The 14,002-nt window shown below is 30.2% G+C and overlaps 2 protein-coding genes across 8 annotated transcripts in view; one reads left to right on the top strand and one right to left on the bottom strand.

Moving 5' to 3' along the window:
- LOC132786284 (neurogenic protein mastermind) overlaps window positions 1-14,002 on the bottom strand; it is a 123,134-nt gene that overhangs the window by 100,047 nt on the left and 9,085 nt on the right. For 3 of the 5 annotated variants that reach the window (XM_060792815.1, XM_060793117.1, XM_060792966.1), the window contains exon 1: window positions 1,079-2,560. The gene's annotated coding sequence lies outside the window, so the exon portion shown is untranslated. Of the gene's footprint in view, window positions 1-1,078; window positions 2,562-6,251; window positions 6,316-14,002 lie in introns of those variants that run through there. The other 2 variants (XM_060792890.1, XM_060793042.1) reach the window with 2 other exon arrangements.
- On the top strand, window positions 8,748-10,414 carry LOC132798899 (fibrinogen-like protein 1). Of its 3 annotated transcripts, XR_009633989.1 has the most exons (4): window positions 8,748-8,880; window positions 8,950-9,036; window positions 9,860-10,145; window positions 10,215-10,414. XR_009633989.1 is itself a non-coding variant. In XM_060810911.1 (3 exons), exons 1-3 carry the CDS (start codon window positions 9,091-9,093, stop codon window positions 10,318-10,320), a joined length of 1,119 nt encoding a protein of 372 aa, XP_060666894.1. In that variant the 5' UTR covers window positions 9,047-9,090; the 3' UTR covers window positions 10,321-10,414. The 3 variants fall into 3 exon arrangements, 2 of the variants coding, with proteins under 2 accessions (XP_060666894.1, XP_060666893.1); XM_060810911.1 differs by lacking the exons at window positions 8,748-8,880; window positions 8,950-9,036 and adding an exon at window positions 9,047-9,352 and having other exon boundaries at window positions 9,395-10,145; XM_060810910.1 differs by lacking the exons at window positions 8,748-8,880; window positions 8,950-9,036 and having other exon boundaries at window positions 9,049-10,145.

Genomic DNA, 14,002 nt, shown 5'->3' with positions numbered 1-14,002 from the left:
CCTTGGCGATAAGCCTAAGCGCACTGTTTAGGCATACACATATTTATTAAATAATAAGCAGACAATTAAGTGCCGAGGGGGGCGAGCAAGAGAGCGAGAGAGAGAGAGAGCGCGAGCGAGAGAGAAGCAATTCAACCAAGCAACCAAAAAAAACACAAAAACTGAAACGAACACAAAACTATTTATAAAGAAATTTTTCGTTAGAGGCTTTTATATATATAAGTATTATTTTTTTTTTGCTTGGTCTCAAAACTGGTTTAACCTGTTCGCAAACACACAAAATTAACAACAATAAACTAATTAAATCAAACCGAAATACGTCGCAAAAGTACGCACACTAAGCAGGTGCGAAAGAGTGAGACAGCGACACTCAATAGACAGAGAGAGAGAGCGCGGGTTTGGAGAGCGAGAGCGAGAGGGAGACACGAAAATAGTCAAAAGGAAAATCTTCATTGAAACACGCGCGTATAAATAAAATGCTAATATATAAATATAAAGAAATATCTAAACTAAAATATTTTCATCTATTTCTATTTCAATATCATTTGCCAAATGCTTGACAGACTTTAAAGTAGCCGTGAGATACTTTATCTCCCAATTAGATATCGTTACAAGTAATTACAACTGACGAAAGTTATTCAAAATTTTGTTGGCAGTTAAAATGAAATGTTTTCGAATACTCGTATTGTTATTATATTTGAATATACATTTTAAAAAGTGATTTTTCCACTTTCCGAATATAAAAAATATTAAATTAAATTTAAAGTGTGTATTTTCTTGAACTATTTTCTAATTTTAAAATAAAGAAGTTAGAGAAAGAAAATACTAAATCTGTCTAAATATACTAAAACGAAAACTACCAACTCCATAAATACTAAAAAGTCGCTGTAATATCTTGATTGTTTGTTGTTTTGTTTAGACCCTGATTAAGTACTTATATGAGAATAATTCAAGTTTTTACAAAATATGCCAAGGACCAAGTTCAGTTGTAAACCTTTTACAAAAACAATTTTCAACTTAAGGTAATTTTATATTTATCTTTATGCATTTTGCATAAAATAATAGCTTGTTTATTTACCTTTTTTTAGATTCAAATTCAATCAATCGTAAAATGCGTTATAATCCAAGTTTATTGAGTTTAGCTGCATTTTTTTTTTGTATTATTTTGTATTTATTTTATAATTAATCAATTATCTAATTAATTTTTTTTTTTGCACTAGGCAACAATTGGCCTAACAATCAATATTGTTTATAATGATGCTTGTAAATTTTGTTGTTGTTGTTGTTGTATATAATTTGCAAAGTGAAACCGTTGCGTGTATAAATATATGTGGATTGCTCTATATGGTAGCTATATTGATTTTATTATATTTTTATTGAATATTTTTTACTTTTATTATATTTTTTTTTGTATTTTCAAGGCAAACTTGAGATATATTTGTTGTTGTTGTTTATTTTATTTTTATTTACTTGTGACAACATATAGTATTTTATTTTTGTATGGAATTCTTCCATGAAATGATATAGTACTTGTGTCGTAGAAGTTAGAACTGTAGATCAAAACAAAACGAAGTTGGAGGAAATCAAAAACAAAAGATTAGTTTTTGTAGGAAAACTCGAATCGGGCGTGTTTTATATGAAGGAGGAAGCAGCTTTGAGTCGAAGACAAGAGCGCCCAAAGGGGAGAGTGGGGGGTGTGGGCACTAGCCACACTAAAATATTACACGGCGCGAATGCGAAACGAAATGGAAACGAAACAAAATATAAATAAAGATACGTGAAGCTCGGGCGATAACGCAACGTAGGAAGACCGACCACAAAACGAAACGAAACGAGTGACGGCAATTGGATTATGAAACGCGGCCGACGCAACGCGGCAAAGCGACACGAGAGCGCCAAAGCAACGAAGAGACACAGAGAGTGAGAGAGCCAAGCGACATCAAGAGAGTGCGCGCTCAAGAGACATGCTGGCAATGAAACGCGACACAAAAATTCCGTAACCGAGTTGGAAAAAAATTTTTTTTTTTGTTTTTCAGTAAATATTCACACAATTTTAATATTTGACAATTTGTTGTTATTGCTGCTGGAGAATAGTGTAAGTTTTGCTGGGACGAGATCAACAAACAATCGAAAATGTTGAATAATATTGAGAGCAATTTGCGTTGTTAACACGCTGCGGTGTGTGAAACAAACACACTCCAAATACACTCACACACACACGCACACATCCGACACACACACGCACTTTGCTTGATTTTCTTATATTTTGGGCTGCGCCAAGTGGATTTTGCTATTTGCGCAATTTTCGATTTTTAGCGATTTAAATTGATTTCGCTCGAAAATATATATAAATTCACAATTGTTTTGCCAGTTTTGTATTTAAGCTGTTGTGTGAGAGACACGCACGGCGCCCGAAACGAGAGACACGTCGACAGCAGCAGAGCACAGTGGGGACGACGACACACACAGCACAGCACAAGGGCTGACAACACACACAATAATTTTTCTCAGCTCGACGTGTGGGTCACAAAAAACAAACCTCACCAAACGAAATACAAACTCGGACTGAAACGCATCAAATAGGTACAACACACCAGCTGTGTGTTTGCTTGCTTACTTTGCTTGCTGTCATTCTCTCTCATTTACTTGAGAGCTCATGCTCTCCTCTCCCGCTGCTTGTGTCAAGTGTCGCGAGAGCGCAAAAAATTGGTTTTGTTATCTGTTGGCAACGCTTTGCAATGGCTGCCCAATAATAATGCGCCTCTGCTTACACCAGCCACGGCTAGCAGACAAAACAGAACGAGATGCAACGATTACTTGGCTGTGTGTGTTTGTGGGTTGTGTACGCACACGCTCTCTTTCGATTACGCTCTCGTGCTCTCTCTGGAGGCCACTGCCGGCATTTTCATTTTGCGTGGTGGCCCCACAATTAGCGTATGTGAAGAGAGGCGCTTACCAACAGCATCGACATCGACAACGGCAACGAAGACAACGGCAGCGACAACGTTGCTGCTGATGGTTTTTGTTGTTGTCTTTGCTGTTGATGATGGCTTGTTGTTGTTGTAGTGCTTTTGCAGAAATTTAATGGCGGCTTTTGGTAAAATCATACAACCAATCAAATAATAATGCCAATGCTAATATGCTAAATATGTAAATAATATTTAAATTAAATAAATACGACTTATTAATGTGTGTAATTGCATACTGACACATACAATTAAATTTCCCAAAGCTTTCCCGCTAGCAAACAATGACAGAGACACGTTGAAAGCGAGCTACAAAAAAAATTAAAAAATTTCTCCAACCAAACAAACACACGGCAAATGCAACAAAAATACATTTTGATGACGAAACACATGTTGTGTTTTTGTGTGAAGAGAGCGCCGCACTCCTCAAGTGAGAGTGGCAAAAACAAAAACAAAAAGAGAGAGCACAATTGCATTTGCTACCGCTCGTTCGCTCTTTGTGCCGTAGACAAACTCGCTCATTTGCAGCTTTGTCGCGCGGCACAACGACAAAAATGTAAGCACAAAAATAAACAAAATGGAAAAGCTCGCGGCGTCAACGTCGCCGTCGTCGTTGTCGTTGTCGTCACTGTCGCCTTCAATTTCAATAGTACTCCACAGCTACTAGCTGTTCCCATGCACCAACACAAGCACACGCATATATCTCATCATACACACGCACATATGTACACGGTTTTATTGGCAGCTATTTTGCTGCTTTTTATGGCTCTTTTTTTTAAGCAAAGCGGCAACAAATTTTTAATTTTTTTTTCTTTTTGTATTTCATGGCATACAAAATATGAAAAAAGATAATAGTTTTGCCTCTAACTTACTCACACAACAGATTTAAGGCGGCTTCAACAAAGATTTAACTTTAAGCTTTTGCACTTGTGTTTAAAAGGATGACAATTTAAATGGTAGTCTTAGGTTAATTTTCGTTCGAGTGATAACTATTATCGCAATTTGAACACTCGGTTTATTGCCCAAGAGATTTGATAAGCAATCTACAATCTTCAATTGACCAAGCAAATGTATTGCTTATTGAAAATTACAATTATTAATTGTTTTTATGTGGGAGCTAGCTTAATTCATTTTCAAAATTTCAAAAGACTTCATGAATTTGACATCAGCAAATCATATTTATTAAAATGTATAATATCTTTTGCTCATTTTTTAAATTTTTAAATGTTTTTTATTTAAAAAATTATGTAGTTTTTTTTCCAACTTTAGCTAAATGAATATTTGTTTACATTAATTGAACACTCCCTTTACAAACTTTTATTAAGCGTGCTTATTGCAACTTTTTATTACTTAAAATATGTGCTGACTCATTGGATGACTTGGCCAACTGATTGCAAGTCAAGTTGTATCACAAAAAATTCGAATGTTTACCAGAAGTTTCCATTTATGAACAATATTTGGCAATATTTCACATTTTTCATGTAATATTTAGTTTCTTTGTGTAAACTTTAAATTTTGTCTAATTAATAGTTTTTTTTTAGCAGTTCAAGGGCTTTATAAAATTTATTGTTCTTTATTAAATTAGCTCTGAACAACTACAGAATTTGCAATTTAAAATGAAAAACAAGTCTTTCACAAATTTATCTTTTTTAGTTCAGTTTTAAAATTTATATTCCAAACATTTGCTTTGATATAATTTCATATTTATTCTTAATAATTATTGGAAATATTGCAAAAATTAGAATTTTTAAAATTAAAAAAAAAAAAAATAAATAAATAAATAAAAAAGTCCACTAAATATACTGAATTTTTGTATTAAACTAAAATAATAATAATAATAAATATAAATTCTTAAATTTATATTCTTAGAGTCTCCTAAAAGCTAATAATGTTTTCGAATTTGTGGTTAACATTTTGTATAATTACGACCGTGACTCTAGGCAAAAAAAAAAATGTAAGTATAAATTCAATTTTATATTCTTTTATGATGTTTTTAAAACCAACAAACACTTTCGCATTTATTTGTTTGTTGCCGTTTGGCACTTAAGTTTTGGTTGAATTTGCTGGCAGCCTTAATTATGCATGACAAATGCAGTTAAGTTGCTGATTGTATGCACATAATTACCGCACAAGACCACAAAACTGAGACAACAGCTACTAAATAAGTGAGAGTGACTTTTACACACAGTTAATGACTAGCAGATACCCTGTAAATGCGAGTCTTCAGAAATTTCTTATGAAATTTATGTGCAACGATTAAATAGAAGATACCTTTAAACTAAAATTATGAATCCTTAAAAAACGATTACTAAATGCAAATTATTATATAAATATTTATATTTCTTTTCTTTATTTGTTTTGATAAATTTAAAAAAATATGTATTTCTTTTTTCTTCTCGCTTTCTCTTCTTTTATTTACAATCTGTCTGTTTAAACAATAAGTACATGGTATAATTAACATGAAATTAACGGAAATATTAGTTTTCCAATGAGCTCTGATATTATATTATATACATATAACATAATTTTAGTTGGTTTATGATTTTGGAAATGAAATGTTTCATTATATTTATATTATTCAAACATTATTATATTATTCATATTAATATTATTATGATTATTATTCGATCTCCCATTTTTTGCATTAATTTCCGTTCAAAATTTATTATGTAATCAACTTGAACCCGCTCTTAAAACTATAATTGATAAACCCCTCTCTAAACCATTCTTTAGCTACAGGGTATAGAAACTTACCAAACTGCTAACTACAAAGACAAATGTGCTACTTTAATTGCTGACAGTTTGTAAAAAAAAACTCTTTTTTTTGTTGCCATTTTCCTTTGACTTTGGCTTTTGTTATTTTTATTTCTTAACGTTGGGTTGTTTTTTTTTGCTTAATGTTACAAACAATTAGATACAAAATGACGAGAGACAATGCTAAATCATAGCATAAAACTTGATGACCAGTCAAGAAAATGACAGTAGTGTCGGATTATACACACACACACACACACACACACACACACACACACACACACACACACACACACACACACACATACATGTTGAGCTATATTTTCCAAAGTTTTCGTTGGAAAACTGTTTGTGTTTGGCATTGAAACTGCTTCAAGACTTGAGTCATATTTACCTGGGAAGTGACAGAAATTATACCTTAACATATTTCCCCATTTTCCATTATAAACTTGTTTATTTATTACCACAAATTGATCGTAAATGGAAATCCATGCAGCGAATTTTAAATTTACTTAGATTTACTTTACTTACTTTCACTTTGACATAATTGAAGAACGTAAACTATTGAATTATCCAAACAACATAAAAATTAATCCTGAAAAAATAAAAAATTAAACCAATATTAGTTAAGATTGTAAATTTTTAAATTTAGTTAATATAACTTAATTGATGTATCTTAAATATGTTTTAAATGTGCTGTAATATTCGTTAAATAATATTTTTGCTCTAGAACCTAAAAATAACTACAAGTAACTTATTAAAATTCACGTCAAATAATTTTATGCACAATTTCATATTACTCGTATTTCAAATGAAAAGGAAAAGTGAGTAGTCCAAAGAAAATAAATGTGTAGTTTCTAAATATAAAAAAAACTAAGATATATTAAGTCGAGTCTACTCGAATATGAAATACCCGCAACCCTTCTAATTAAAAGCAAAACAAAACGTTATTATTCTTAAATTATACTAAATAACATACCGCAAAAATATAAAAATATACCGAATGCCATATTTGGTATGTCGATTAAGTAAGACATTTGAAATATACCATAGTTCAAAATATACCAGATTGTCCGTATGTGGTATATCGGTGAAGAAATACATTCAAAATATACCATCATATACCGGATTGTTCATATTTTATATATCGATGAAATAATGAATTCGAAATATACCAAGAGGTCAAAATATGCCAGATTGGCCATATCGATGAAAATAATACATTCGACATATACCACAAAGGTCAATATATACCAGATTGTCAGTCAAAGCAGCTAAGACATAATTTTTCAAATAACTCTTCTTTTTTATCAATAATAATATTTGTATTTAACTAAATTAAATAAAGTATTTTTACATGACAAGCATAAGATTCAATCATCATTTTTAAGAGCTGATTAAATTGTCATAAGTTGATATCATGCTAAAAATAAAACAACTAAAGCAGTTCTAAAATAGAGAACAAAACGTAGACGGCATAAAAATACTTTATCAGCAAAGTTTAGTTTTCGGAACAGGTGTTCTTTATTTTTTTTTTTGGCAGTTACCTGATTTTATCTTTACGAAAAAATAATAAATCTAATCTCTTATCTGAGGAATACATTTTGCATTTTTCCTATGCCAAAGTCTGCAAATTGAATGTTTCAAATTTAACTTTGAATTTTTCAAATTGTTTGCTAACAATTGATTGTGTGTGCTTAAACCTTGCGCGTGTTTCATTATTGTATAAATATTCGTATTATTATTATTTATTTAATTTGCTATTTGCCCAACTTGAAGCGCAGACGTTTTATTTCTTCTCATTTTTTTTTTTTGTATTTTTCATCTGTTATACTTTGTGTGTGTTGCTTTCAAATTCATTGTATTTGTTTAATACTTCTGTATATATTTCTTTTTTGATATGAGTATAAGTATTTATATATATATTATATACGATTCGGTTTGCGCATTGGGTTTTCTCGGTTTTTGTATCTGTGACTCTCGCTTTTTGTGGTCTGCTTTCGCTTCATGAGCTTCATCGCATTCATTTATTATTTCATTTCATTTCATTTTATTCTATTTTATGCTGATGCCACAATTCGACAGGTGTTGCAACCATGAACCACAATAAACACTTCGGCAAACGACAACGACAACGACGATGACGATGACAACGTCAAAGACGCCACACGCTGCTTTTTCATACCAATTTTAATTTAGATCGTGTAAAAATATACCCTATAAACTGTTTAGTGATGGGGTTATTTTACGGGCCCACCAAGTGAACGTATTTATGCAATCTATTTTAATGATCGAGTTGAAAAGATTTATTATCTTATTTTAATATTATATTAGCACAACTCACTAAGTGCACAATAAATTGATCAATTAATGCTTGAAAAACTAGATCTCTATTCATAGTTATATCACTAATAAGCGAGTCTCATTAGTAAATCAATCAATCAGTAAGTTTATCATTGTTTAACTAGATCACATTGAATATTATATTATTAATCAATCAGTACTTGCTCTAATATTTTGAGTATATTATCAGCTCGACAACATTTGAAGAAGCAGTATTTTAAGCAAACGGTCAATTTTTTAGTTAACAAGTAAGAAAGCTACAGTCGAGTGTGCTCGACTGTGAGATACCCTCTACCCATTTTGAATAAAAGCTAAATATTGCGGTATTGTTCTCAAAATATACCACATATATAAATACCAAAAATACTACAAAAATACAAAAATATACTAGGCATTTTCGCCCATACAAACGTATTTTTTAATAACATCGACAATTTTTATCTGATTGCAATTTAATTTTCAAGAATCACAACTACTATAGTTATTATTGTATATGCCAAAATTCGCGACTCTAAATCTCTTCTCATCTGACATTGAAATCTCTTCTCATCCGACATTGAAATCTCTTCTGCCGACAGAGAATCTAGGCCGAGACTCTAGGTTATCATTACTTGACCTCTCCCGTTCAGATCTATTGAGCGGAGTCCACATCCGCTTCATATTTTCAATGACTCTAACGAAATAACTAAATTCAGTTCCAAATTCATTTTGTTTGCGGGCAGTCGAAACATTTAAAATGTGCAGAATAAAATTTAACGGAGTTTTCTTACTGATGGTCCTTCAAATATTCTTGGTGGCTACAACAACTGGAGATGAAGTGAGATCAAAGACATAATACTAAGAAGAATAAAGAGTGATTAAAGTGTTTAATTTTTCTTATTATCAGACGTGTGAATCAGACCGAATAATGGAAGAACAGTGCCGGCTTCATAACTACAAGACTGTTAAACCTTTACTTGACTACTTCAGGCAGGTTAGAAATGAGATAGAACAAAGTGAAACTAAGGAAAAGCTGATAAGTGATCTTATGGAAAAATATCATGAAATTGTAAGAATTCATGAAACATTCATGAAGGAGGCAGCTCTATTAAATGAGTACAAAAACAAAGTAATCAAAGGGGAAAACGATTTGCAATTGTGTCAAAATAAAGTTGATAAATCTGAATCTGAAATTAATTCACAACAAAATATTATTCTTAAATTAAAAGAACAACTAACAGATAAATCCACCAACTTAGAAAATTGTCAAGTTCAATTAAAATCTCTTGATTCTACATTAATTGAAAAAGGTAAAAATATAAAAGCTCTTAATTCTAGATTAATTGAAAAAGATGAAAATATAAAGAGATTGAGTGAGAATATTAAAAGTAACAAAGAACATCAGAAAACACTTGAGTTGGAATTAGAGAAGAGTAAATCTATAATAATAAAGCATGAAAATGATATTCAGTTATGTCGTTTAGAAAACAACAAATTAAATAGGATATCAGAGAACATTAGAGAAGAACAGAAAAAGATTCAATTGAAATTAACAGAAAATGAAACTAAACTAAGTCAATCTGAACTTGATATGTTAAGTCCCACAACGTGTCTTCCTTTCGGAGATTATTCAGGAGTTTATGAACTCAATGTCTCTGGCATAGGTTTATTCGATGTTTTATGCGATAGTCAGTTAGCTGGACCTGGATGGATTGTAATACAACAACGAGTTGGGGGAGATGAGAATTTCAATAGGGATTGGGCAACGTATCGCAAAGGTTTCGGTTCTTTTGAAAGTGATTTCTTTCTTGGTTTAGAGAAAATCCATCGTATCACGAGCTTGCAGCGCTTCGAACTTTACATACATTTGGTTGCTCAGAATGGAAGAACCTACAACGCTCGTTATGACGACTTCAAAATATCTGATGAAGATAATGGATATGCACTGAGTTTGGGTAAATTCAATGGAACTATTGAGGGTAGCATGAGAAAACATGAAAACATGAAATTCACAACATTCGATCACGACAACGACAAAGTTGATAATGGTAATTGCGCAGTCTGGGGTAAAAGTGGCTGGTGGTACAATTCTTGTTCTTATTGGTAAATATTGCAAATTTTTATTTTCGAAGGAATACACATAATTATAGATTTTTGTTGTTTCTTATGCAGTAATTTAAATACACCATATGGTAGTCTATATTGTTGGAACTATGGAACTATTTTACTTAAAGAAGTTAAGATGCTAATTCGCCCCAAAGAAGCGATGAAGAAGTGATAAACTGAAAAGCTGAAATTCCCATATTTGACTCAATTATGTAATCATTTATATATAATTGGTGCATTAAGAAATTGCGTTCTGAAAAATAAAACGATCGACTATTTAATGCAGCGATTTATTTTTTGAATGGAATTTAATTTACTTAAAAGTCAGTAAACTTATGATTATCCTTTCAGTAGAACCTTGAATATTAATGTAATTTAAGAAATGATCTACATATATTCGTTTCTTATCTAGACATAAATGATGGAGTTTTGTTACTAATAATACATAAGAAATTATGTTTTTACAACATCAGTTGATGGAAAGGTAATAATAATTACACAAAGCGGTGTATTATAATGGGTGCTATAAATGCATTTATTTTCTTCTTATTAGACAGATGAATTCGACGAACAAATGGAAGATCGAGTGTGCTCGACTGTGAGATACCCGCTACCCATTTCGAAACCAAAATATTGCGGAACAGACGGACATGGCTAGATAGTCTTGGCTGTTGATGCTGATCAAGAATATATATACTTTATAGGGTCGGAGATGCCTCCTTCTACCTGTTACATACATTTCCTGTTCCAAAGTTATAATACCCTTCTACCCTATGGGTAGCGGGTATAAAAAATCATTTAGCCATGTAAAAAAAGAAAAAAAAGAATTTTTTCCTCAATTTTATATCTCTAATTTAACATTATTTCATTTCTTATAAATTGCAAATTTATTTTAATAAGAAAATTAGTAATTATTTATTCTTCATCTCCACCATTAATGTATGTCTAATTTAACATAAGTTAATTTTTAAAAAGAGAATTTATTCTTCAGTTTTCTAACTCTAATTTAACTTAATTGAATTTTTTTTTTAAATTTCAAATTTATTTCAATATGAAAAATATAATTTATTCTTCAGTTTTATATCCTTAATTTATATTTGAACTTTAACTTTATTTCATTTTTTATAAATTGAATTATTTATTCTTCAATTTCACCATTCATATATCTCCAATTTAACTTATTTTATTTTCAGTTTTCTATCTCTAACTTAACTTTATTTTTCATAAATTGCTAAATTATTTTAATAAAAAAAAACAAGTTTTATTCTTCGATGCTATTATTATTGTCTTAGTTTTATGTCTGCATTAAATTTCCAATAAATTAGTAAGGGAAAATTCATTTGTTGAAAAATATAAATAAGTAAAAGAGTATTTATAATTCGATGTCTTTCGCAATGTGTCTCAGTATTTATGGCATTCATAAAGTGTTGTGAATCGAGTTGCTTACAGGGTATTTAAATGTGCCCACTCATGGTGAGATTTCAATGCTCTGATTTCTTTATTCTTTTTACCATATTTATTTTCTTGGTTGCGAGTATTTTGTTGCTGTGCGATTGCGGAAGTTACTTTTAAGGGGCGACTTTCAGTTGTTGCGCTACCAAAATTGTTTTTTTGGGTGGCACAGAGCAGCAAATGGCAAACAAGTTGGTGGAAGTGCAACACAATAAGCAGCGGCAAACAAAAAGCAACAACAAACAACAAACAGACGCGACACGTGCTTAAATCGAAATTCAGCAAAGACAGGTTTGCCGCAAGCACTGTGGCAGAGAGGGAGGAGATGGACGGGGGGGGCAGGTGTCGAATGTTGTAAGCCGGTGTGAAAATGGAATATGTGCGCAAAATATGCAGCATGCTGTTCCCCCTTCCCCTCCCCCTTCCCCTCCGCCAGCGTCTGCGTCTGCGTCTCCGTTGCCTGCAGTTGTGTTGCGCTGTGTGTCTGCGTTTTTGGAATTATTTATGAATGATGCAGCAACACACAGTCAAAGCAACACCAACAACAACAACAACAACAACAACAGCAGCAGCAACAACGCGACAGCTTTGCCCCTTGATGAAGTGCTGAAAGGCATTTTGCATTTGCTGCCGATTCTCATTAAAACACAATTAAAACGGGGTATCATAACTCGATGAAAATTTATGTAACTGGCCGAAAAGGGACGTGTTTTTTAACTTCTTAAATGTTTTTTTTATTAAAAACTGGATAAGTTTGCAAATTAAAATTAGAACTACTCACAGAAAACAAACTATATTGAAAAGTAGATTCGAAATCTCTATTCAATATTTTTTCGAACTTAAAAAGACAATATCTTTAAATAAGATTTTTAGGTTGAAATAATCAATTTTGACATCATATAATTTTGATTCCAAATTTTATTCTTGATTTTAACACATTTTTTCTTTCTGTGAAACTTTTAATTTTAATTTTATTTATTACAAATTGGACAAGTTTGCAAATTAAAATGAGAATATTTATTACAAATTGGACAAGTTTGCAAATTAAAATTAGAGAAAATCATAAAATCAGAGAAAAAAATCTATATTTAAATGTAGATTGTAAATTTTGTTTTATTTTTTTGATCTTAAAAATAAAGTATCTTTAAATAAGATTTGTACGTTGAAATAATAAATGTTGACATCATATTCTCTTAATTCCAAATTTTATTCTTGATTTTAACACATTTTTTCTTTCTGTGAAACTTCTAATTTTTATTTTATTTATTACAAATTGGACAAGTTTGCAAATTAAAATTACAACTACTCAGAAAAAAATCTAGATTGTAAAGTTGATTGCAAATCTCCATTTAATATTTTTTCGAGCTTAAAAATAAAATATCTTTAAATAAGATTTTTAGGATGAAATAATTAATAATTCATTTTGACATCATATAATCTTAATTCCAATTTTTTTCTTGATTTTAACACATTTTTTTTCCTGTGAAACTTTTAATTTTTCTTTTTTTATTTATAAAAAAAATTTATATTACGTAAATGTACAACAATTTATAAAAATATTTGAAAAGAACTAATTTTATATTGGAATTATTAATCAAAATGCTATGCCATCTGTTATGAGAAATTCTAATTTTACTATTTATTTGAAGTATGGCAATAAAGACATTAAATAGTATCTCGCTATTTATTTTTATTTATGACAACTCTCAAGATTTGAACATATTATTAAGTTAAATTAACGAATTAATATTGTAAAGAAATCATTTTGATGTATTATATTTTAGAAATAGTTCACATAGTTTACTTGTAGTATTCCAAAAAGTCATTATAATTGATTTTTATATGAAATTGAATATGGAAATGTTTACCCTACCAATAAAGATAACTTGTAATCTTTATGATTAAGTGATTATTTTTGTTTGATAGAATTATAAAAATCTCAGTAAATTGTTAAAAAAATAAAAATTAAATTATTTATGTGATAATTATAATCAATTTTGAATTTAATAGTAGTAGTATACCAAATATAGCATTTAGTATTTTTATACAGTAACTTAGCTTATAAATGAAAACTAAAAATCTTAATGCAGTAATTATGATCAATTTGAATATTTATATTTAAAATATATAGTTTTACTGATTTTTTTTAAATGTATATATGTCTATTTGTTACTTAAGACTGAATTGAAAATTGGCAAATAAAAATGTTGGATTGCCTTAAAACAATTAGGATTATTTTTAAAATATATCAACGTAAATTTCTGTTTTGAAAATGTCTATTATTTAAATTCAATATATCAAAACAGTTTCCGATAACATAAAATCACTACTTATCAATCAAAATGGTAACATTTAAGACTTGTAGATCTATTTCTTAAGTTTCCTATTAAAGTCATTCAAAA

This window comes from Drosophila nasuta, chromosome 2L (assembly GCF_023558535.2).
Source record: "Drosophila nasuta strain 15112-1781.00 chromosome 2L, ASM2355853v1, whole genome shotgun sequence".
Taxonomy (NCBI): domain Eukaryota; kingdom Metazoa; phylum Arthropoda; class Insecta; order Diptera; family Drosophilidae; genus Drosophila; species Drosophila nasuta.
The sequence above is the reverse complement of the archived record's forward strand: the minus strand, read 5'-3'. Positions and strand labels throughout refer to the sequence as shown.

Bases quoted from the DNA above. Each gene is read 5' to 3' on its own strand.
- LOC132798899 (XM_060810910.1), top strand. From the start codon at position 9,091: ATGGAAAAATATCATGAAATTGTAAGAATTCATGAAACATTCATGAAG. The intron at 10,146-10,214 runs GTAAATATTGCA...TTTCTTATGCAG, and splicing joins TACAATTCTTGTTCTTATTG to TAATTTAAATACACCATATG.